The following is a 25,813-nucleotide window of genomic DNA, read 5'->3' as shown; positions in this document are numbered from 1 at the left end:
GTTCTGTGCTAGGTTTATAATAGTCTGTTTTCTGGGTTATACATCTGGGCTGTAGTCGCACAACTATGTCCCATGGCTCTCAGAATCTCTTAAATTTATGCGCTATAATCCCAGTAGAATCTGAAGTGAAGATTGATTGTGATCCCAGCTGGCAGCCATTCCAATCTAACTGCTATCGTTTGATAAGTGAAAAGAAAACTTGGATAGATGCCAAAAAGACTTGCTTGCGCAGTGAAGGGGATTTGGTGAGCATCCATACTCTATCTGAACTGGAGTTTGTCTCCAAGCAAATCAAGCAAGGTAAGGAATAATTGATTTTATCATGCTCTCTGGACCCTTATAGGTTGAGGTATACTCAGAATTTCGAATTCGTATCCCAAGCATTCTCCTTAAGCAACAGCTCTGCAGTGGGTAATCTCATTTATAAAATGACTGCCATGGTAGCAGTCAAAGTGAAAAAGAGAGGACTAGAAGATTGGTGATCACATAGAGCACACACAGAACGTGTCGAGGAGTGGAAGAGTGGTACCTATGTACTTTACCACAATCTCTTTCTCTCTCTCTCTCCCCCACCTCTGTAATCATATTACAAAATGGGTAGTGAATTTCTATGATAGAATTTACAGAAAATAAGATGTGAGTTAGATGTAAAATGCTTATCCAATTAGCTTGCTCTGTGGCCAGTGGTTTTAAAATGGTGACATGTCCAAGTCGAACTTTGGTGACTTCATAAATATAACTTTCTTTGCAACAAGATGGAAATTGTTTGCCATTGCCTTCAATGTTTTTAAGATTTCTAGGCTACCTAGACCTGATATTTTTTCATGGTTACATGTCCAAATAATAACCAGATTTTATTCTGCTTAACATTTTAAGAAGAACCAAGTTCTTGACTGACAGAATACTGAATTAAGCTAAAAGGAAACAGATCCTTCTTGTTTCTAACAAGTCTTGGTTCAATTAAAAATATTGATTAGCTGGATTGTGCCTTGAATTGACATTTTTTGATAATCAAAATGATTACTTCCATACTTCATTTAGCTGATTGTTGATCTTTGGGTCAATTATGAGGCTATTCCTCCTCAAAATTAAATTGGTTTTTCTAAAAATTTAAGTTTATTTTTTTGGGGGGGGGGTACTGACTGAATTTTTAGATGAATCACTGTGTTGTATATTTGTGGAAAATATTCCTGAAAAGAACATGGAATAGAGAGGATAAAGGCAATGCTGAAATTGAGCTACTGTAGGTTTGGGAATAAAGGTAAAGATAAATTACAACAGAGGAAGGGTGCTACACCCAAATACATTACATACAACTACATACAACATTTCTGGGTGCTACATCCAAATTCTAAATTCCTTGTTTTCATGGAAGTATTCATGAATTTAGCAGCATTTTGCTAAATATTTTATATATTAGAGAGGGCAAGTAAATTAGAATGGCAGAAGTAGACATACTTCATGTGCATTATGTGATGTAGCGAATATGAAGAAGTGCATTACTAACATATACAGAGAAGAGGATTGTATAAACTCTCTTCTTTTCTTCCCTTTTGTGCCAGATGTTGAAGAACTTTGGATTGGTCTGAATGATCTTCGACTACAGATGAATTTTGAGTGGTCAGATGGCACACCAGTGCAATTTACATTCTGGCATCCTTTTGAGCCCAATAATTTCCGAGATAGCCTTGAAGATTGTGTGACTATCTGGGGACCGGTATGAGTAAAATTTTGGAAATCTTTCTATCATGAGAGAAATATATAATTTTAGTATAAAGAAGACTCTTCGTACTGCATATATCAAAAAGTCAAAATAATACTATGTACTTGTAGGTGAATAACTATAACTCCTCATTAATGACTTGCGATTTTGGAATCTTAAGGGATGTGCACTCTTTTTTTCCTTAAAACAGATTTGATTGTAAAGAAATTTGGAAATGACTTATCCAACTTTGCCCAAAACAATTAGGTAGTCTGAGACCTATTTATTTTCTTCACAGACAGCTAAAGTGGACAAAGCTTTGTAGGAATCCATTCCAATTTGTTTTTTATAGTTGGATCATCCAGAAAAATTGATAAACATTTTTTTCCAAAACATTTACTTTTTGAAGCCTTTTGAGGTTTTGCCAATAGCTGTATAACAGGAATAAATAACGCTTTTAAAACATTTAAAACTTTCATATACTTGTTTTAAAAACTGATTTCTGAAGCAAAGTTTGCAGAAATATACCCAGGCATGTGCTGAAGAGGTCAGCATTGCAAAAAGTCTTTTTGTACTAAAATACAAATTGATAGTCTCATACAAAAGGCAAAAGATATCATGAAGATTAAACTAGTATTAGATTAGAAATTTGCATACAATAAAGCCTTTGCAAAACTGTTTAAATTGGTAAATATATAGTTGACACAGGAACGTGGTGAGATACAATATTAAGTTTAGAATATTTGGAAACTGGGCCCAATTGTGAAAATTGCTTTTACTAAGTTGAAATTGCTGTGCTTCCATCCAGGAAGGAAGATGGAATGACAGTCCTTGCAATCAGACATTGCCTTCTGTCTGTAAGAAAAGAGGTCGAGTAAGTCAGGGGAAAGAGGAGGATCATGGCTGTAGAAAGGTAAAGACATTATTTTCCTACGTATATGTAGATTTATACATTTACACGTACACATTTAGGTGCAGGGTCAAAGGCAAAAGAAGAAGATTCAGAAGCTGCATTTTGTGGCTCAAAGATTGGCTAATACTGAACTGTTCTGAGGATTCATGTATGAAAATCGAGATAACGCTTTTCCTTTCCAGTTGGTTGACATCTCTGATGAAGGAGTGACAAATGGTAAAAAGTTTGCAAATCCTGATTAAAAAGTTAGTTACATGAAGATTGAATGCAGAAAAGCAAGCATGATATTTAAGCATTCATACTTACAACTGTTGTGACATCTCCATGGTCACATAATCAAACTTCAGACGCTTTGCAACTGATTCATATTTATGACAGTTGCTATGTCCTAGGGTCATGTGACCACCTTTTGTGACCCTTTGATGAACAAAGTCAGCGGGGAAGCCACATTCACTTACAACCATCTTATTTACATAACTACAATGATTCACTTAACAACTGTGGCAAGAAAGATCATAAAAAGGGGCAAAATTTATTTATTTAGCTATGGAAATTTTGCACTCAGTTGTCGTTGTAAGTCAAGGACTTACATCACAATAGCCTGTCATCTCCCTCATTTTGAAAATGCCAGAATGTCCTCAGAGATCAGGATCAAAAACTCACTCCCTTTTGGTGGGGAGCAGCGGGGGGCCGTGGTGGTGGTGGGGAGAATTTTCAGAAGTAGGTTTGTACATTTTCACTGCTTAACTTCTTCGTCCCAAATTGGAATGATTTTCCTTTGTGGGAATCGAGATGCAAATATTCATTTGCTCTCCCTGACAAAAGAAAAAGAAAATTTTGATTATGCCCATTCTTGTGTTATTTTGCCATACGTTTTTGACCCTCACATTTCCCTTTCCAGAAGTGTGATCTTTGGTTTAAGGTTATTTTGTCTCATTTATATGGAAGTAAAAACAATTTTATCAAAGAAGACTGACAATATTTGTAAACCTGGCTCATCGATTTCTAGTTAAACAATTTTAAAAAAACATGCTCAGCAAACAGCTCATATAAGGTCATGGCTATGGCTAAAAGAAGTTCAAAGGATAGCTCTCCCATTCATCCAAATTTTAACATAATAAGTGGCAGACATGAAATGTAAAATGAGTTTTAATTTGAACCCAGAAATTCTCCTGAATTGTTTTGGATTGGCATTGATTTTTGCAGAGGCAAAAAGCAAACCATTATGTTTGTTTTGGCTTTTAGTTAAAAAATAAAATCCAGAGAAATAATAGAATAATTTTTATAGCACCAGTACAGTAAGGCTGATGTGCCTCACCCCGATTTTCTCTTTTAACATGAAATTCAGAGGTGGTATTCAGCAGGTTCTGACCAGTTCTGGAGAACCGGTAGCAGAAATTTTGAGTAGTTCGGAGAACTGGCAAATACCACCTCTGACTGGAGATTTTACAGTATCCATACCCACCAAGCCACGCCCACAGAACCGGTAGTAAAAAAAATGGAATCCCATCACTGATGAAGTTGTTCCTAATTTAGCTGCCTTAACCATTTTACTCACCATCTAACCAAGAAGGAGATTTCTGTCAGTGGAATTCAGATTCTCGGGAAGTCTTAAGCTTCTGTTCAAATATCTTGCCCTTGTTGTAAAGATAGTTGCTTTTGATTTTGTGTCCAGAGTTGTTCTATATAATCTGTTCTACATTTTGAGAACTGTCTCCTCTATTGTGAATTCTTTTCTTTCTGGCAAATCTTTTCAGCTGAATGGAACTATGATGATTTTAAAAAGGGCTATTAGCCATCAAATTGGAGGCTAAGTTTATTGGACTATATCCTGTTCTATAGCCTTTCATTTGTAGCTGCCCCATGAATTAAGGCTACATCCAGTTTTTGATTATTCCATCCTGAGCCCGAACAGCTGCATTGGCTTGTGTGTATTTCTGTCCACCATGCTCTCATAGTTGAAATTGAGAGGAAGAATTTGAGGTGAAGCATGTTTTGGATTATTGGTGTATTTGGTTTATTATAGTATTTGGTTCCGTGGAAGGGCTGCCAATGAAAAGAACCTGTGCCCCTTTTAGCCTCCTTAAACAATTCCACGTGCTGAACCTCACAGTTCCCAAAATATAAATAAAAGGATCAGTTTGATACAATCAGAAAAGATGCACCTGAGACCTGCAGCTGAGGGGATACAGGAAGGAAAAATCAGGGCAGGCATTTAAGGGCAGTGGGGTGGAAATGGCATTGCTTAGACTAAAGAAAGGCATTGTGTAAATACTGAGAAGATCTGACATTGTAAGGACAACCTTTTCTCAGAGCTTTTGTTTTATGCCTGCCTGCTTCCCTTGAAAGACTCTTGGTGGCATACAACCTTAATTTTTTATTTTATTATTATTGTGATATTTTTATTTTGCTATTAATATAATGAATGTTTCAATTATGCATTCAAGTTACAGGGACTAATTAGCATGTAGAAAATGCTATATTTTGCAAATTGTAGCCTGCCTTACAAATTAATTTCTTATAAGAAATTATGACAATGGCTATAAACATATATGTTTATGTAAATGGACTATGAACTTACCAGTTCCCGTGTTTCCCTATGTTCTTTGCTTATCCTGTGACAGGTTTACTAGGCAGTGATGAATAATGGAGACCAGCAGCACAGAAGGAGCACTATTCTCCCCTTCAGTTGTTCTTTTTATTTCTTTCCTGTCACTCTCTTGTTGTTAGGTAGTAATATTTCATTGTTACCATCAATTATGACTTGAAGGACTAAGAAGGACAAAAATGATCTGGATAATCTTTTCAGCTACTGTTGGTTGCTGGAGTGTTTGTGCCATCCATTCTAACTTTATGACTGAGTTTGACAATAGGCTAAGAACTACCAGATTTGGGCTGCAAAACAATGACCACAAAATAGCAGGAACAAGATAAAGAAAATGATCAACCTCTCATCTCATGGCTGTCTAGATTTTTGCAGCCCAGATCTGGAAGCCTTACTCCAGATAGACAGCAAGATAAAAATATCTCTTTGGTGTCCTTCTACAATAATATTCACTCTGTTTTTATGAAGGTAATTTAACATTTTCTTAAGTTAAAAAATATTGGAATATTTTCAATCTTTATTCTGTCAAAGAAAAAATAATGTAATTGTTGATGCAGACTAATTTAACACATGGAAATTTGAAGACAATCTTGTTCTGTTCTTCTCAGGGTTGGAAATGGCACAGTCCATCATGCTATTGGCTGGGGGATGACCATGTGATATACAACGAAGCTCGAAAAATGTGCATGGATTTTGGCTCTGCCCTGGTTACCATTACCAACAGGTATGTATCCTGCCATAAGTCACCAAGAGGAGTTTTGTATTGTGGCATTTTAAAAAAATATTCAGGTATTGGTGAGATTGGCTTCTGGATGCTCCAATGTAAAGCTTTCGAAGTATTTATCCATTGTCCTCTTGGTTGCCTTTGGAAGGAGTATGTGCTACTTAGTTGCCAGAGATAGTACAAAATGGCAGAAGCTCTGGAAGAAGATTAGGGTTGGAGGAAGAGGTGAGAAAATGATGGATTTGTTCCTTTTTTCCTGGACCAGGTTTGAGCAGGCCTACGTGAGCAGCCTCATCTATGGCTGGGAGGATGAATATTTCTGGACTGCATTACAAGACATAAATGAAACTGGTTCTTTCCTTTGGTTGAGTGGAGATGAAGTCACTTACACTCACTGGAACCGCAACCAACCTGGTATATATCATGTTCCAAATCATAAGAGTATAAGTATATACATTCTTATATACTTCGTTATAAGTACTAAATATAAGAAAAAACTTCATATTTATATTGATGTGGTATATCAATATACAGTGGCCTTTTAGAAAAAAATCTTGTGGTTTGCTTTATTAAACATTAATTTTGTGTGAATCAGCAATGAAAATGTTCATATTAAGAATGATTAAGAAATGGATACTACCTATTATTTTAAGGGTCAACATCTTATTGAATTACAATATAGTTCTATTTGAAATACTGTGCATAGTTCTCATTATACTATTTCAAAATCTTCCCTACGAAACATCTTCTCTTACAGGGAGAAATTCTTAGGCTTTCAGGGGGTTATATAATATGCTGCATTCCTGTACCTGAGAGCAAAAATGTTCAGGATTTCATTATGGCCTCATATTACTCTGCACACATTAGTGTGTTTAGAAAAATGCTTATCATGATATCATCGACCATAGAATCCTTTTGTACTGGCTGCGGAACTGGGTGGTACACGCATTGCACTGATTTGGTTCCTTTCTCTGTAGTTGGTTCCAATCAATGCTAATGCAGGGGGGGGAAGAGATTGAGACTACAGCCGTTCTTTTGTGAGGTGCTACAGGGCTTGGTACTCTCTCCTTTTTAACTGCTGGGTGAGATAACCCAACACCATGGATTAAGACATCAGTATACTGATGATACTCAGCTTTACATCTCCATCCCTGCTGACACAAGTGATGCTCTGACTGTTCTTTTGTAGTGCCTGGAGGCTGTGGAAGCCTTGTGAGGGACAACAGGCTCCAACTGAACCCTCTGTAAGACAGAGTGGCCAGGGGTATGCAAAGCCTTGGGTATGCAGAGCTTTATCATCTTTAGTTATGAATAGGGTGGCAGTCCCCTAGGCAGACTTGTTATACAACTTGGGGGTTCTCTTAGGCCCATATCTCCTGCTCAAAGCGTAGATAGCACTTCTGGATAGGAGAGCCTCCCCACAACTTTGTGTTGTGTGTCAGTTGTGCCCTTTTATGCATTGTTAGACTGTGTTCAGTCATTCTTGTCCTGGTCATCTCCCGCTTGGATGACTGCAGTGCGCTGTACATGGGGCTACTTTTGAAGTTTATTTGGAAGCTACAGTTGGTCCAGGTGGAGCAGCACAGACAGTTTTGGAGGCCCCTAAGGTGGCAAGTGTAACACCACTGTTATGCAAACTTCACTGGCTTCACTCCGCTTCTGGGTGCAATTCAAGGCAGTAGTTCTCACCTTTAAAGTCCTTTATGGCATAAATCCCGCATATCTGCAGAACATCTTTCCCCAATAGAATTGATTTGCCCTGGTCATGTTAGCAGAAGGCCCTACTGCATATCCAATCAGCCAAGGAATTTTGACTGTTGGGATTCAGGAAAAGGCCTTTTCTGCAACGGTCCCCATCCTTTGGAATATCTTGCTACAAAAGTAAAATCTACTCTCTCGTTTTTAGCCTTCAGACAAGGCAATGCTGCTGGCGTGGAGTCCTGAAGGAGAAGCTGGTAGTTGGTGCACTACCAGAGAAGGCACTTTCACCTCTACCTCCAAACCCTTTTTTTAGTTTATTTTAGCTTTTGCAATTTTAATCTGTTTTTATATTTATATAAAAATTATTTTTATATTTAAGCTGTTCAGAGTCTTGAATTGTGAAATGGGTAGCATATAATTTGATAACAACAGCAGTAATAGTAAATGTTTTGCATCATCTCTCTTTCAAGTTAATACTATGGAAATTGAGTCAAAGGAACAAGGAACAACTGGAATGAAAAAATAAAACAAAATTGTATATTTCCCCTACTATCTGCTATATATAACATTCATCAGATATCAGTATGATATTAACTATAGTCTCTGGCCATCTTCTTATAAAAAGTTTGCAATCAATATGACAATAACATTTCAGCTTGAATACACATTTGATAAGATCAGAATGGTATTTTGTGATTCGAGGAAGGAGAAAGGTCAGCCTTTGTAATGGTAGCAATCTTGTAAAATGGTATTTTGAATCAGAAAGAAAATATTAATTTAAACCTTTACTCTTGTGTATTTCCTTTTTCTCATGAACTTATTAGGTTATAACAAAGGTGGCTGTGTTGCTTTGGCCACAGGAAGTGCCATGGGCCTGTGGGAAGTAAAGAACTGCACTACATTCAAGGCCAAGTATATCTGCAGACAGAATCTGGGGACACCAGTTAATCCTGAACTTCCTTCACCACATCCTACACCCAGTCTCACTGGCTCTTGTCCTTCAGGTTGGACCACTACCTCCAAGCTGAGATATTGCTATAAAGTAAGTCCTGTGTAAAAGGAAGGCAGCCAACCACCTTAGTGATTTGCAGGGATGCTTAAAAGTTTGAGAATACCTTTGAATTTTCAATATTCCTGCATAAATGTGAGCTAAAACATCTGTTCTCTACACAAGTTCTAAAATTAGATAGATGAGTCAAAATATTAGACTTCTTATTTATTGAGGAAAATGATCCAAAGCTCCATATTTGGGTGTGGCAAAATGTGAATCTTTGCTTTCAATATCTGGTGTGCTTTCTTTATGCAGCAGTGACTGCAACCACATGTTTCCAATAACTGTTATCTTCCCTGCACATTGGCTTGAAGGAACTTTTAGCTAATTCCTTCTTGCCAAAACAACTTAAACTTGGGGATGCTGGTGGACTTCCTGAGATGAACTGCCTGCTTCAAATCCTTCCACATTTTTCTAGGATTAAGATTAGGACTTTGACTTGGCTAGTCTAAAGATTGTTTTAATCATTCTGTGGTTGTGTAACTTGTGTTTTGCTATGTGACCCATTTTCTTTTGAGTTTCAGTTTACATATATTCTGTTTCCACCCCCTCTACAGAATTATCTAATATGATTCAGAATTCATAGTTCTGTCAATTATGGTAAGTGATCCTGGTCCAGAGGCAGCAAACTAGCCCCAAACTATGATGCTGCCATCACCATGTTTCACAGATGGGAAAAGGTTCTTATGCTGGAATATAGTGTTTTCCTTTTGCAAAACATAAAACTTTTCATTCAAGCCAAAAAGTTCTTTTTTGGTCTCATCTGTCCACAGGACATTCTTCCAATAGCCTACTGGCTTATCCATGTGGTTTTTCACAAACTAAATCACCATCAGTATTCTTTGTGGAGAGTAGTGGCTTTCTCCTTTTAACTCTGCTGTGCAAACCATTGTTGCCTAGTTTCTTCTGATTGTGGTCTCACAAACACTGACATCTGATTATTATCCCATTGATTAAGAAACGTGACACTAACTTCACCTTCAAATGAACTGATAATCCTAGAGGTTCACATACTTTTGCCATACACAGATATATACTTTGGATCATTTTTCTCAGTAAATAAATGAACTCTCAGATGCAAGAAATCAGGAACCAGAATAGAGTTCAAAAGTATTACAAGTTTATTACATGCTACCTATTCACAAGAATCTGATCTACTAATGGTCAAGGCAAATTGATGCCAAGTAAGAGTCAATGGACTTCAAAGGGGACTGGATTTAAGTTTTTTATGAGAGCATAGAGATTTCAAACTGATGACTCCACCCTCAGGCTCAGCCTAGTCATCTCTTATATGAACAAGTCTAAAGTTTTTAACTCATTTTTTTTTAACTGGGTTCTCTTTATCTAGTTTTAGAACTTGTGTGGAGAACTTATCACATTTCAGGTCATATTTATGCAAATATATATTGAACATTCAAAAGGGTTCACCAACTTTTAAGCATCACTGTATACCCAAAGGATTAAAGGAAAGAGAATGATTTTAACTTGAACTGATTTTAATGCAGCAGTTTCATAATTCAGCATAAATGCTATAGTTTGAATGTGATTGCATTTCCTAGCTGGTATGAGACAGTAACAGCATATTGGTTTGCAAGTCAGAGATCCTCTAGTTCTGCAGAATAGTGTGAAAATATTTGTAATAAAAGGGTATTTTTTAAGGCTACTTAGAAGCTGCAATTAATGTAAAATATAGCAACCAACTTGTTGGAAACAGGAATTGCTATTTAGGGACATTACATTTGACAGTACTGCTTTATACTGCTTCGAAGATTGCATCAGTTTTGTTCACCATGATACAAAAAAAAGTTGAAAGTGTAGGAAAGAGCAACAAAGATGATTAAAGGGCTGGAAGCAAACATATGATGAACTGCAGGAACTGGGTATATCTACTCTAATGAAAGAAGGACTAGTAATGACATGATAGCAGTCTTCCAAGATTTGAGGGGTTGTTACAGAGAAGTGGGAAGTCAACTTCTACTCCAAAGCACCTGAGAATAGGACAAGAAATAACGGAAACTTATTAAGGAGCCATCCAACCTAAAACTAAGGAGAAATTTCCTGACAATAATTAATCGGTGGAACCTCTTGCCTCCAGAGGTTGTGGGTGGAGAAGAGATTGGATAGCCATTTGTCTAGAATATAATAGGGTCTCCAGTCTGAACAGGGGGTTGGACTAAAATATTTCCACAGTCTCTTCCAACTCTGTTATTCTGTACTCTTCCAGTCTCTTCCAACTCTGTTATTCTGCAAACTCTCATATGTTATCCATTCATTTCAAAGTACAAAGCAGTTTTGCTTGGTCCTGAACATGCTCTCTGAGAAAATAACATAGGAGTCCTTGTTATAGAAAGGTGAAATGGCAAAAAGTATAGAGAATGCTTTTTCACTGTGGAATATTTTCCACTTTTGGCCTTCCAGAATCTAGTTCAAACAGTGCTTTTTAAAGAAAGTTTGGGGAAAAGATTAATGCATAGTGTCTGTAATTGTAATGTACTGTATTGTAATGTACTGTATTGTTGTCCTTGTTTTAGTACTGCTTGTAACCTATCCATTTAAATTATAATAGTATATAATAACACCAAAAATAAATAAAAATAAAATAAGCATAGAAGACTGTGACTTGGAATATAAAAGCAAAGGATACCAGGGAATAAATTAGCAGATGAGATGAGAAAAAGACCAATTGAAATGTTTTATGTCTATGAACTGAGGAGAAAGGTAACGGGTGTAATGTATAGATTTGTAGCTCTATCGCACATTACTTTAAATATGGTTTTGATTAAGTAAGAAAAAAACCCAAACTGCAATCAATATTGAAGGCCTTAGGTAGAATAAAACATGAGATTCACATTATTCTATCCCAGATACCATGCAGGTCATGAGAAAAACATGATGCTCCTTTTGCATATTTATCAGATTCTGCCTTTGTTGAGTCTTCAGAAGAAGGAATATTATTCCAATGGAGCATTCTTCTTTAACAGGATAGATTTCATTTTCCAGTGCAGTATTTGCGTGAGGTATATCCTGTCATACATTTCTAACAAAAACCAGAGTCAGTCATGCTGGGATAATAACAGGCATAAATTAGTAAAATTACCCTTTCTCCTTAATTTTTGGACAGGTATTCAGCTATGATAAGCTTCAGGAAAAGAAAAATTGGATCACAGCACATTTGTTCTGTCAGGAATTAAAAGCACAGCTCTTGAGCTTGAGTGATTATGAGGAGGAACATTTTGTAGCCAATACCCTCAACAAGATTTTTGGGTGAGGAATAAATTAAGTACTTTTGTGACTAATTAGAAAATGTATACTTTGGAGTTACAGGCTTATATACATTTGTGCGTTTCTCTGTGCTCCTGAATATATACATGCACTGGCTGAGTATAAGGTAATTTTACCCAGAGTTTTTCTATATATTTTGTAAAGGCCCAAATAGACCTCACGAAAAAGATAATTTAAATCATGGCAATATTTTTATTTGGGGCAAGTAATCAGGGGAAATAAAGAAGAAGATGAATTGCTCGAATTTTTCTCAGCATCAGCAGCAAACTCAGACTACTTCTCTTAATTCTGTCAAAGTAATTTTTTTTTCACCTATGCAATCATCTCTTTCTTTCCCACTTTGCTATGACCCAGGGAGTTGGAACCTGACATTCATGAACAACATTGGTTCTGGATTGGCTTGAATCGCCGTAGTCCTAGAGCTGAGGGAAGCTGGAGCTGGAGTGATGGTGTTGGAGTGAGTAGTAGATTTTATATTTGGAATATACACGCAAAAGTGTAAATATTTATACAGTATTTATTATAGTACTTTATTTATTGAATCAGCTTTTTCAAAATTACAAATTGAGTTACAGGTTGTTTAATATAGCATTAATTTTGTCTGCTTAGAGACCAATTAATTAAAAATTTTACACTGAAAACAGAAAAACCTATCAATTTTATAATAAATAACATTCTCTCTATTCTGTATTTTGTATTCCAATGCATCAAACAAATTAAATGCCAATATGTATTTATATGAAAAAAAAAACTGAAAAAGGTTTGGGAAAATATGGATTTTGCAGCAAGAATATCTGTCTCTTTTTTCTGACTGTGAAAAATTCTCACTATCAGCTGTTTTGATTAATTATAATGGATAAGATATCCCCGGCAAGCTCAGCTTTCATATATACTTGTTTATTTTTTGACTTGGTAAGTAGTTTCAAAACTAGACTACTTTAATAATGTAAAGCACAAACATTAGAAAATATTTCATTTTTCTCACCCAAAATGCTGTAACCTTTGGAAAACTAAGCATAACTTAGGAGAGGAGGAAATAAGAGTGTGTTGGCAGAGGATCAAGAGCAGCCTATCTGAGACTTTTTTGCACTTGCAACCAAATATGATCAGAGAGTTTTTCTCCTGAAGCAAATCTCTTTGGAACTAACTGCTTCCCATTTGATTTTGGCCTTTAGTTTTCTTATCACAACTTTGACCGCAGTAATCATGATAATGATGACATCCGTAACTGTGTGGCCCTGGACTTGGCATCTTTGCAGTGGGTGCCTCTGCAGTGTGAAATTAAACTGGACTGGATCTGCAAATTGCCCAAAGGTGACTGGGATTGTAATGAGGAAGTAGGGAGGGAGCAGTATAAAAGAAGTGATGAGATTATACAGAGCACAAGGTATTGGAGATAAAATTTGGGCATGGTTTGCATTCTTAATTCCATTCACAGTTTGGGGAATTGAATGCTTATGTACTTATAAATACTATTAAGCATCTCTATCATAATTTTTCCTGTTTATTTCTTCATTTCTGTATGTCTTTAAATATGAGATTTTAAAAAGGATTTATTAGCTAATTTTAGTTAAGTGAAAAATGCCTACTAGCTGTCAGTTACTTTTGAAAATCTAGATCTAAGTAGACCATATTAATAATATAGTTATAGCTGCGTACTTTGACTGAGACAGTTTTACCCCATTTGATTTGCCAGCTTAACTTTTTTGTTATGACTGTCCTGAAATTTTTTAGAAATAGCTTTATCCACTACACTTGCTTTTCTTTTTATTGCTGCATTATTATGGCAGTTATTGTCTAACTCACAAATTTATGTGGATAGCTCATTCCTAATTGCTCTGAGTTTTGCAGGGAAGAAAATAGAAGAATCCATAACTATTTTTTAATAAAAAGGGAAATTAATTCCCTTGCTTTATGGGTGTTTTAAATAAAAATAATTCATTTTACTGCTTTCTTAAAAACAGTTTGATATGCTTGATGGGGATATGATCTGTCATTCATTCATTCATTCATTCATTCATTCATTCATTCATTCATTCATTCAATAGGAATTGAGGTAACAGAACCAGAAACAACCATCCAAGGTGAGTATATCGAGTCCTATGTCGATTTATCCTATTTCTGTTGCCCCCCTTCTTGTAAAGTTATGTCCATTCTTTGATTTATATACACAACAGGTATTTGTTCTGATATATGCAAATTAAAAATAACAAAGTTAATATTATGCTTTAGGAATTTTATGAACATTGGGTGTCAAAACTTACATATACAGATGTGGTAGTATCCCACATTATCAGTAGACTATTGTAGTTGGCAATAATAGATTATGTTTCTTAAAAATGAATTATTTTTCCAGCAGGTGGTTGGTAAGAATCTTTGTTAATCAATTAAAACTAGAAAGGATTTGATATTTAGAAGTTGGGTGAACTTGCAGAGACCTAATATGTGTGAAACAGTTTTAAGACATTTGCTTTGTGGATTGATTGCTCTGAGAAGGCGCAGATCCCTAAGTTCCAAGGGAGGAAGGGAATAATCAAGCCAATAAGGCCCTACATCAAAAAGACAGATCAGTGCTTGAGGCAGCAGAAGGAAAAGTTGATTAAAATGAAAGTGGGATGGTTTTTTGTGAGTATACACCCCAGCATATCATGATTATGGTTTCTGGAATCAAATGTGATCTGGAAAAAACTGAAAAAGAAAAATAATTGACTGAAGCTGAACACAGCATTTATTTTTACTGTATAATACTAATCTAATACTCTGGCTTCAATATGTTATATTCAGCACAAACACCATTTAATGTAAATGTTTGTGGGAGATGCAACTTTGATGGTTCTTAAAGCAATAAGAAAATTAAGCTTGTTGAATCTTCTGTCTTATGGGGCAGGAAGTGATTTTCTATTATGCATTTGGTTTTGGTTGTGTTTATTCAGAAACAAGTTATTGTGTTGTATATTGACCCAGCATGACATTTATTTTACTTGGTATGTTCTCTATTACAGCTCTGCTATGTAGGTTATATTTAATAAGTTTTATTGAGTGTGGATTACTGACCAGACTCAAAGAATTTGATTTGACATTTATTTCATCTTGGGTGAGAAACATACTGCAATTGGAATTAAATTCCAGTCGGTCCCATTCACTATGTGCAATGGTGATGGATGAAGGGGGTTGTACTCTAACAATATTTGGATGACAAGAAATTCATGGTCAAGATATTGTGTTCATAAATATTACATGCTAATGAGGATAATGTTCACCTACATTAGTTTATGAGCAGAAATTGGATATGGTTTAGGTGAAACCTGTTCATTCAGGATTTTAAACTCTTCTCTTAGGAGAACCAAAGCAAAATAATGAAAGAGTAACTAGCTAAGTAGAAGAAATGATTCCTTCAAGGATTATTTGCTGCAACATTGATTTTTGTACATCATTGATTTTTGTACATTAAGATAGGCCAGTTATTTTCTCACTTTGTCTGCAGGGAGTAATGAGTGGTTAAAGTTTCAGGATGCTGAATACAAGTTCTTTGATCACCATTCAACTTGGGTGCAGGCTCAACGGATTTGCACATGGTTTCAAGCTGAGTTGGTATCAATTCATAGCCAAACTGAATTGGATTTTCTGGGCCAAAACTTGAAGAAGGTAGGATATTATCTAAACTATGATGCTGTGATGAATTCATGTCGAATAAAATTAGTCAAATTGGTATTGTGTTGTCTTAGAGATTGTAGGGGTTTCAAGATCAGTCAAAAGACATTTCCATATTTCCATCCATACAAAACAACTTTTTAATGGAAAAATCAAAAATGGAAGTTGTAAGAAACACACAATATTTATAAAAAGAAGACAAAGTAGTTTTGATTTTCTTTAGAAAACAAAATCTGTGGAGGATGGACTACCCCTGATAACATATCCATTTGGAAAGCAGCCTATTACAAAAATAAAATATTGGTGATTGGTAGGATGGGTGGGTGGTCTGGAGGAAAACATCAAAAACAAGAATCTATTTATATCGTAACTTAAATTTGCAAATTTGTATAGGATATTATATAATTTATTTTTATTGCTTTTTAATGATTAACAAAACAAAAACAAAAAACACAAAGATAATTTAGAAATGCTTATATTGTGAAAGAGAAGAGAAAAAACGCCATATAAAGTGTTTTAACAAAAAAATATATGAAAGAATAGAACAAAGAAACAGTGTGTCATTGTAATAGTAAATAGTTGCAGCTTCATATTTGCTTAACTAATGCAAATATTATTCAATGTACTTCTAATACATATACAACTCATTTTAAGTCATCATATAAATGAATCCTATATTTCATTATAGTTGTCTATTCAAGTCTACATCTATAAGCAATTTGCTTATAAGTAGCAAATGTAATCAAGTCTTCAATCTACTGACTAAAAGAGGGCATACCTTTATCTTTCCAATGATGCAGTATCAGTCTTAGCCATAACAAGAGCGTGGAAAAACCATTTACATCATCCAAATTCCATGTACTAGAGTTCAAAAGAACATTATCCTCCAAAAAATTTAGCTTTTGTTGCACTTATTTATACAATCCACCACTTTCTTGCCAAACTCGGTATATAGAGAATATTGGGGAAACATATGTTTTAAAGAAGCATTATCCTTACTACATCTTCAATGAAGTGCTGATTTGGCAGTCCTTTTCTATATAAATGTAATGGAGTCCAATAAGTTTAAGTGTTCAGAGTGTATGCATCTTTTAATTCAAACACAGCCAATTTTGATTTTGACTTTTTATTTTAAGTTAAAAAATAAATCTATTTTTCCATTTATATGTTATAGAACTTTATATTCCAATGCAGTTGGTAAATGAGCATATGTTTTGAATATACAAGTTCTCAGATTCAGTTTCTGGAATTTTCAGGTGAAGGATTAAGGATTAATGTACATAATTATTTTTATTCTATGTTTAAAAGTACCTACAAAGAACATAGCACTAATGAGACCATGCTGTTGGGATGATCTTAATACTAATATCATTTTCCTAATGGAAGGGCCAGGTAACTTATCCATAAAGTGATCCTATTACAGTGTATAATTTAGCCTTCTAGATCAGGTGCACATTAGATAGCTTCAGTGAGAACCTTAGCCAGACCAGTGAGTAAGCTAGCTGAACTGAGTAGAAGTTTTAATTCAAAACATCTGAAGAATGCCAAACTCTGGTGATGGTAAAGTTTTTTTTAAATAAATACTGGGCTAGGCAAAACAAAATGGTTTGGTATGAGAGAGCTTGCTGTCTGCAGTTATGGATTCATATATAGGTAAGCTACGTGAGGATTGAAGCCTTACTTAGGATGAATCTGGGCAGATTGGTATGTATTTGCAGGTCAACTTACATTGATATTTTATTCTGCCTTTCTTCAAGAATATACAAGGCGATGTATGTAAGGTTATATAAAAGCATGTTCTTTAATCCTTGAAAATATAATAGAGAATTAAAAACTTAAAAGAGAAATTGGTGGACTTGTGATTGAAGGTTAGAATGTCAACAATTATTTAATAGTACTTGAGGCATGTTTCATCGAAAGCTAGAATAACGAAAGAAAGAGGCCCAGGATGGCATTTTTTAGTCACAACAGGTAGTTTGAATTGGAGAGAAATGATTAGTTCTCTTATTCTCATTCTCCCTCTTACTCATGATGATATTTCTAATGCCAATATATACAATCCTTGACCAGTTTTCAAGAGGTCAGGAGGAACATTGGTGGATTGGATTAAACACCTATGAGAACGATGGACGGTTTCGGTGAGTTTTCTGTGTTCTTCATTAACACCTGTCACTGGTCTAGAAATGTTTTTCTTTCTTAGCTTCATCTTTGCTTAAAATATGAAAGCCTCTCTCTGTGCCATTTACTTCCTCCAGGTGGTGTGATGGTTCTCTGTTGAATTTCATCTCATGGGCACCTGGTAAACCACGGCTTCTCAACAAAGAAAAGAAGTGTGTGTACATGACAGCTAGCCGAGGTTAGTAGTAGACATTCCCAAATGATAATTGATTTCTTTCTTGAGTCCCTTTACTGTGTCTTTGGCCAGTTGGCATATGGCATAAAAACAGGGATCTCCAACCCTCAGGCCACAGCCCACTACCAGAACTTGAGCTGTTTGGAACTGGCCCACGAAAGTGGTGGGCAAGCATCCCCAGTTGCACAAACAGCAGGCAAGTGTGTTCTCCATTTACACGAGTGGTGGGCATATGTACCTGCCACTCACGCAAATGCATGCTTGCCCACTGCTCACACAGAATCATCCCCTCTCCCCCCCCCACTCCTGCCCCCCCAACCCAATCTGCAAAGCTAGAAAGGTTGGGGAACGCTGGCATAACATTTCTTTGCTTTCTTTGTTTTGATACTTCTCCTGAAGTTGGTGCTTAGTGCATGACAAAAACCCATGTCAATAGTCCCATGAAGTTTGTGGAAGCCAAATTGTGACTGTGGCAGCAGGCCCAGCTCCAGATGGGTGGCCAGACAATTTAGCAGAATTTGTGCAAGGATTTTTCCTGTAATGAAGAGTAGTGAGATCCCTTAGCAGTTATCTCATACAAAATTGTATAATGTAATAAACAAACATGAACGTAAAGCAACAAGAGATTACATACTGAAGCTGGGAGTGACTGACGAGTTACCAGTTTGACTTGCATCATTATTTGTTTCTGCACTCTATATGCAGCCATGCAAAATTGTGCTACTTTATAGGCAACACAAAGGAATTCATCTGAGTGCTATGAAAGATTTGCTTAAAGAACCATAATTTACACTATAGATTCCTATAACATTTGCAATAGAGTCAAACATGGCTTAACTATTTCAGTCAACTCTAAGCATGGAAACCTGCTGTATGGTAAAACAGATAGAAGGATAATAAATTGATCTTGCAAGAAATGTTCTCTAATGTTTAGGAGAGTCCAAGGTGGTATGAAATGTTTATTTGATTGCAGATTCAAAATAAGTCTTTAGCATCCATTGTTATTGGGAAATTAAGTTCATTTGCCAGTCAGTCTTCTGGACTTGTTTGTTTATCAGAACAAAATTGAACAGATGTCCTCAATTTTCTTCTAAGCCTGGTAATTGTCTGAATAAATAATAGTTTAAAATGCATAAAGTAAAATTGAGTTTGGGAGCATATCTCGCAAGGAACTGATTAAAAAATTAAACACTAAAAAGCCAACAGTCAATTAACCATCCAAATGTTCCTTCTCTATCAGTTAACAGAACAGCCTTTTGCCAGTTTTCCCAGGGAATATATGTAGGAGGCTGAGAAAGTTTCCTTGTTAAGAACCTGTGAGATAAATTGTATTCCGCAAGAAGCATCCCCTATGTGGACAGGAGTCCTCCAAATATTTCTATTTCCCTCAATTCCTCAGTTCCTTATTTTTCACTCCCAAGAAATTGGCTGCATAGATGCTCAGGAAAATTAAATACTATCTTGTCCAATCTCTTCTAATGCACCAGTTGTCTATATGACTTATGATGGAGGGGAGGGTCAACAACTTTCTAACACATTCAGCTATAGATATCTCCTTCCCAGATGTACTGAATATCAGTCTTCAAGGCAAAGTGAGTTTTACCAGGTGCAGAGAAAGGTTCTTCCATTGCAGCTAGTTAATACTAGCCTTCAAACCATCTTTAAGACTTTAAAGGTTCTGCCAGTGCAGGTAATCCTTGACTTTCAATAGTTCATTTAGTGACTGTTCAAAGTTCCAATGCTACTGAAAAAGGGGACTTGTGACCATTTTTCACACAACCATTGCAACATCTTGTCCAACTAGGATCAAAATTCAGATGCTTGGCAAGTGGTTTATATTTATAACAGTTGCAGTGTCCTGGAGTCGTGTGATCAGCTTTTGCAACTTTCTGACAAGGAACATCAATGGGGAATCCAGTTTCGCTTAATAAACATGCTACTAATTTAACAAATGCAATGATTCATTTAACAACTGTGGCAAGAAAAGTCTTAAAATGGAGCAAACTCTCTTAACAAATGTTTCACTTAGCAGCACAAGCTTTAGGATCAATTATGGTTGTAACTCAATTACCTGTATTTGCCCAATTAATGTCCTTGATTTCATGGACTGATGAGTTCAACGAATGGGGAAAACATCCCCATGGTAGATATAATGAGAGCTGAAGCTCATTTCAATCATTCCTCCCCTTCTCCCTTTCTCCCCACACTCTAAGTACTGTTGAATTACTTATATAAAACTTCAACATGGGTGACCTCTTTTGCTATGAACATTTCTGAAGTTCTTGTAGAACTACAGTTTTTATCACATTCTTTCTAGATAGGAGATGTTTTTTAAAAGGCTGCAATTTCAACAAATATGAAGAAAAAATATATTTTATTAAAAAGAAAACCATGATAAAAAGCTTGAAATATTTTTTTCTCGCTTTTTTTCCAATTAGCCAAGTGTCAAAATTGGTATCCTTATCCAACATGGAGAAACTTTGTTCAATACGCCAAGTTCATAGAAATGTTTGTAGTGGTAGACTTCTTTCCTGTCTTTGTTCTTATTTCCTTGCTGTTAAAGCACTATAGTTTCTTATCTCCCCACTTTCCATTCTCTTTTTAACAACTGGAGTACAATTAACCATTAATATGGAAATGTGTATGGAGTTCCTTTCATTTATATTTTATTTGAGTGGTGTGGGCCTACATGGCTTTTCAGACACAGCAGGTAAGAGAGGAAACATCCCAAGTTTCATATTTTGAGTTTTTGTCTGCCAGAATTTTAATACCAAGTCTTGGCACCATTTATTAGTACAGTAGTTTCTTTGAGAGGACCACTGTGTTCTGGTTTCCCTTGAACAAAGCTCATCATCATTTTTCCACCTTCTGCAGAGGATTGGGGTGACCAGAAATGCCTCACTGCTCTGCCTTATATTTGCAAGCGTACCAACATCACTACTGTGCAGCCCTCCTTGCCATCGCTATCTGTACCAACTCCTGGCAGCTGTGCCCAAGACTGGCATGCCTTCATTAATAAGGTATTCCGATCACTCTATTGTAAATCATTAAGGGGGGCAATTTGAGAGGAATATATGTCTGTGTGTCCTCTTTGAGCTGAATATGTAAGAAGAAGAAAATAAGTTTTGTGGAGAATACTGAAGCCATTTCTTCACAAACATCTGTATTCCTGGAATCAGGGCAGTTTCCAGAAAGTCTGAGTAGAGTTCCCCTTTCCCTACTTAATGTTTAACATATAAGAATAAATGAGTCAAGGAGATAGTGCAGTAAAATGGTAACTATGGTTGATGAGACTTTTGACTGAAATCCTAGTATGGTTCAGTTGATGACTGTGATTATTAGTTGGTCTACATCAGGGGTAGAAACTGGATTGCACAAACAACTGAAGCCACACCCATGGGATGCAGGCAGCATGTGAAACCATGCCCCTCCAGTCTGTGGAAAAACTATCCATGAACCCAGTCCCTGGTGCCCCAAAGGTTGAGGGACGCTGGTCTACACTACCTCACTAGATTGTTGCAGGAAGAAAAGGCGTACTTTGTCTCTTGAGCATTTTTAGAGAAAGAGAGGAGTAATAAGAGGAGCAATAATAAATTTCTGTAAAACAAATATGCATCAAAAAGATTCCTCCACACCCTGTTTTTTATTCTTTCTCTCTGTTGTTAAATACCATTTATAGTGCTTTAAGATCTATAATCAAGAAAAAGTGACTTGGCTGGAGGCAAAGCGAAAATGTGAAATTCAGGGAGGTATATTGGCTACTATCTCCAACCACCTTGAGCAAGGTAGGTTTTATCCAAAGGTAAAGGTACACAGATGTTTGTTCTGCCTCTGAAAAGTGGACAAGTTTTGGTCCCAGAACAGATAAGAGAGTTCCTCAAGAAAAAACATTTTTTGATAAGGGAGAATGGTATTTTTCTTGAGAAAATTCACCTAATGAAGTGTCAGGGTGGGGAGATAGTGAAACTAATGTGGTGACCTCACAGTTTAAGGTTTTTTTGTACATGTGTTGAGAGCTTACATGCACATACTAGAAGGGCAGAATTTATATTGCAACTATACAGTGCTGCCTTCATAATCTCTGCTGAAAGAAATAATATCATGATTGGCTATAGGTTTCAATTATAACTAAAACAAAAGTGCAAGCTTTTCTTGTTCGTAACAGCTATCCCTCTGAAAATGGTTTCCGTTTCAATCTGGAATTTCTGGAACAGTAAGATAAATAATCTTCCAGTTCACAGGAAGGAAAAAAATAATCTTTTTAATCACTGTGTGATAGCCAGAGATTCATCTGTTTCTTTCTTTGCCTCTCAGCATCATAGTTAGTAGTCTTTGATATGGATATCTGTCTTATCCCCAAACTGTTCTGAATTCTGCTTAGAACAAATGTGCTCCTGATAAGGCAGAATTTATTTTGTGGAATTCACTCCAGGAATATCTGATGTAATAATAAAGAATAGAAGGCTCTGAAAATATAAATACTGAATTTATTTTAGCTGTTGAATAACTACACTAACAGATTATATGTTCTAAACAAGACAATTGTAGAATAATTGTTGCAGTATCATTGTTACTAAAAGACTGCTCAGTATACTAAAAAGTGTCAGGATAAGTACCATTTCAGTCCAGGATAAATCTTTTTTATGCTATGGTCCAAGCATAAACTCAGAGGAGATAATATGAAAATTCTGAGCTAATGTCTTTGGCAGTACCAGCGTTAACATAGTATTCTGACACCATCCAATGGAAGCTCATGATGTATAAAATCTGTTAGCCTTTAATTCTCCTTTACCTTGGATGTTGATCAAAGACTGCACTGAAACAGAGGTAACAAAGCCAGGGGAGGACAGCAAATTTTATACTGGAAAAACACTAATAGAGGGAATAATGGGATTCAACTTTAGAGTTCCTAGCTCAATTTAGAAAAAACATATCCACTTTCTTGAATCGTATGCCAAGTACTTTCAATTCCTTTGTTTCTTCCTTGCAGCTTTTATAACAACTCTTCTCCCAAATGTAACCTTTGATATATGGATTGGCCTCCATGATTCCAAGAAGGAATTTCTCTGGGTAGAATCTGAGACTGTCAAGTATGTGAACTGGGCCCCTGGAGAACCATCTGGATATGGAACATCCATTACTAGTGATCAGCCGGTGAGCTGAACCTCTGCTGCTAATAGCATCATTAAGGCTCCGGATTAAGTAAAGTACACGAAACATATTCGGTCAAACGGGATTACAATTTCTGTTCAGGCGTTCCTGCCAAAAACTGTAGAAGAAAAGGCTGTGCCTTGTGTATCTCTAGGATGCGGCTTTGAATTCTGAATTTTTGAAGTTGGTCAATCATTAAAGTGGCCTTTTGTGTGTTTTCATAAACAATACTTCATTTCTCTTCAAGCATTTGGCATGATTTTCAGAGAATATTTTTCTCTTCCCTCTAAATAAGTATATAATAAATGTGGGGTTTTTTTTTGTTTTAGATGAGCTCTTAAAAATATTAAAACTTGCAATTAGAGTTAAAACTAGTGTCTAGGGCAACATTTTGTTACTTACAGTTTAATCAGCCACCTGTTTTTCAAAGATGCTACCAGCACATCTTGCAACACAGGTCACTTTCAACCTACCATTGGCTATTTAATAAGTGTTCAAAGTTATGAGAGACTCAGGAAAAAATTGTTTCCAATCTGTCCTTGAAGTTCTGATTCTCCCATTATCCTCAAGATCATGTGATCATATTTTAGGCATTTGGCATCCTGTTTGTACTTATGACTGGTGGTCAAGAATCCTATAATTATATGATTGCCATTTGCAGCTTTCTCTGCTCATTTCACCAGAAGTTCAATGTGGAAATCGACAGAGAAAGCTGCTGCTGCTTGTGGAAGGATTTCCTCTCCCCACTTTGCAGGGGCAGGGTGTGTATGGGAGACTCCTGCAGGGAAGGATGGAGAAACGAAGATCTTTGGGATGTAAACTTTTCTCCAAGCCAATGCCAGAGTTTCTCCTGCACACCATGCAGAGGAGAACTGTGGCGCTGGGCTGGAGAAAAGAAGCTCATATCCAAAGATCTGAGGTTCTTCCCAACCTTTCCAGCCAGAAATCTAGCAAATGTAATCTTTCTAAAGGGTAGATATGCTTTTTCCAGCTTTTATACTGTAAGAAAGATTGTACTTGCTAGCTTTCTTCCTGAAAAACCAATAAATGCAAAGTTTCTGAAGAGTAGAAAGGCTCTTCAAAGAAGATCCAACAGAGATACGAGCTTCCTTTTTTTCAACCCAGTGTAACAGTTCCCTTCTGCACATGGAAAAGAGCGGAAGGCCTGTAGTGGGCTGGAAAAAAAAACCTTGGGATCTGAGTTTGTAAAACTCAGTGCAGGAATTTTCTTTTGTTCTCTTTTGGCAGGCAGCTCTTGCTTTTTAAGAAGAAATTGGACAACCATTTATCTGAAATTGTATAAAGTTTCCTTTTTGAGCAGTGGGTTGGACTTGAAAACTTCCAAGTCTCCTTCCAACTGTTATTCTATTACTTCTCTTTGTCTGCTTAATGATCTGTGTGATTACTTAACATCCAGAACTCAGACTGCTGGGACTGCAGTTGTTGAATTAAGTGGTCTCATATGTACACCTTACTTAACTACCACAATGACTTGCAACCAAAATTCCTGGCCAAATTGTGGGTTTAAGTCGAGGACTACTGGTAATGAGTTCCAAAGATGACATAGCAGTTTGGTTGGGTTTGTGTAGCATGAATTAAAAATGAATAGGATAGTTTGTGGTTTGATATGTTGCAGGAATGAGGTTACTGTGTCAGCATATTGTGTGTACTAAGCTATCATGCTTATTTGTTCCACAATAAGATTATTGTTCAGGTATAACAAGTTATGTGAAAACCACAACTTGGTTTAGTATTCAGTCTGTTGCTTGTTTTTGTGTTTCTCTGGAGCCCATTGTCTATTCTGCTTTGCCTATAAATTTGTAAAATTTTCCAAGAGCAGTTTCATATGTGTCATGTTGCAGTAATCATGACAAGAATTGGACAGCTCAGTGTGCACATATTCAATCCATTTTGAGTTTGATTTTCCTGGTTCTGTTTCTCATAGACCAACTGTGCTGTAATGTGGCATGGCCTCCCTTCCCTGTTTACAGGCCGTTGGGATGATAGGAATTGCCAAGAGGAGAAACATATTTTTATATGCCAGAGAAGCAAAGGTAAGAGTTAGGAATAATGCAAGAAAATAACATTGGCTTCAGTTATGCTTAGCATAGAGGGTTTGTGATAATTTTTATTTCTTGTGCCAAGGATGTTGGCATTCATTTCTATTGTGCACAAGGGAGGAAGAATTATATTAGTCTGTGGCAACAACACAGATACAACACAGATACATCTTCAAGACTGGCCAACTTGAGGCATATGATTTTTTTTGGACGGTAACTTTGTTCATCATTTACATGCATGTTCATGAAACCTGCTGCTTCTCATCATAGAATATACCCAATAATATTGATTAGTCTTAAAAATGCTTCCAGACTCATAAACTGTATATTGCTAAAACCCATTAGTTTTGAAAATGCTGCTTTTGTGAGCATTTATTCAGTGTGTTTCTCTCTTTGGTTTCTCTCTACAAAATGTATCTAATGCACGAGTTCTATCTACTTTTCATTACTCCAACTAATTAAATAAGATAGGGACCAAATATATCCTTCCTCATTTTTTATTAACAATGAGAAAACAGTCTTTAATAAGGGTCAGAAGTAGAGGTTAACATTCTTCTCTCCTTTATCATTTGCCTTATTCTGGTTAAACTACATAGAGGAGGAGTGAGGTTTCCTAACTT

The 25,813-nt window shown here is 36.2% G+C and overlaps 1 protein-coding gene across 2 annotated transcripts in view; it reads left to right on the top strand.

The window, feature by feature from the left end:
- MRC2 (mannose receptor C-type 2) overlaps positions 1 to 25,813 on the top strand; it is a 107,258-nt gene that overhangs the window by 35,053 nt on the left and 46,392 nt on the right. For both annotated transcript variants that reach the window (XM_087946990.1, XM_087946989.1), the window contains exons 7-23: positions 118 to 300; positions 1,563 to 1,717; positions 2,511 to 2,615; positions 5,829 to 5,944; positions 6,210 to 6,358; positions 8,470 to 8,687; positions 11,818 to 11,960; positions 12,333 to 12,435; positions 13,154 to 13,292; positions 14,027 to 14,062; positions 15,463 to 15,623; positions 17,700 to 17,767; positions 17,885 to 17,985; positions 20,857 to 21,002; positions 21,662 to 21,767; positions 22,973 to 23,136; positions 25,079 to 25,187. In XM_087946990.1, coding sequence (XP_087803116.1) covers positions 118 to 300; positions 1,563 to 1,717; positions 2,511 to 2,615; positions 5,829 to 5,944; positions 6,210 to 6,358; positions 8,470 to 8,687; positions 11,818 to 11,960; positions 12,333 to 12,435; positions 13,154 to 13,292; positions 14,027 to 14,062; positions 15,463 to 15,623; positions 17,700 to 17,767; positions 17,885 to 17,985; positions 20,857 to 21,002; positions 21,662 to 21,767; positions 22,973 to 23,136; positions 25,079 to 25,187 — 2,202 coding nt within the window. The remainder of the gene's footprint in view (positions 1 to 117; positions 301 to 1,562; positions 1,718 to 2,510; positions 2,616 to 5,828; positions 5,945 to 6,209; positions 6,359 to 8,469; positions 8,688 to 11,817; positions 11,961 to 12,332; positions 12,436 to 13,153; positions 13,293 to 14,026; positions 14,063 to 15,462; positions 15,624 to 17,699; positions 17,768 to 17,884; positions 17,986 to 20,856; positions 21,003 to 21,661; positions 21,768 to 22,972; positions 23,137 to 25,078; positions 25,188 to 25,813) is intronic.

Source organism: Notechis scutatus, chromosome Z (genome assembly GCF_049901735.1).
Source record: "Notechis scutatus isolate UNSWTSFEM ecotype Mainland chromosome Z, rNotScu1.2, whole genome shotgun sequence".
In the NCBI taxonomy this organism is placed as follows: Eukaryota; Metazoa; Chordata; class Lepidosauria; order Squamata; family Elapidae; genus Notechis; species Notechis scutatus.
Note: the sequence above shows the minus strand (reverse complement) of the source record. Positions and strands in the feature narration are given on the sequence as shown.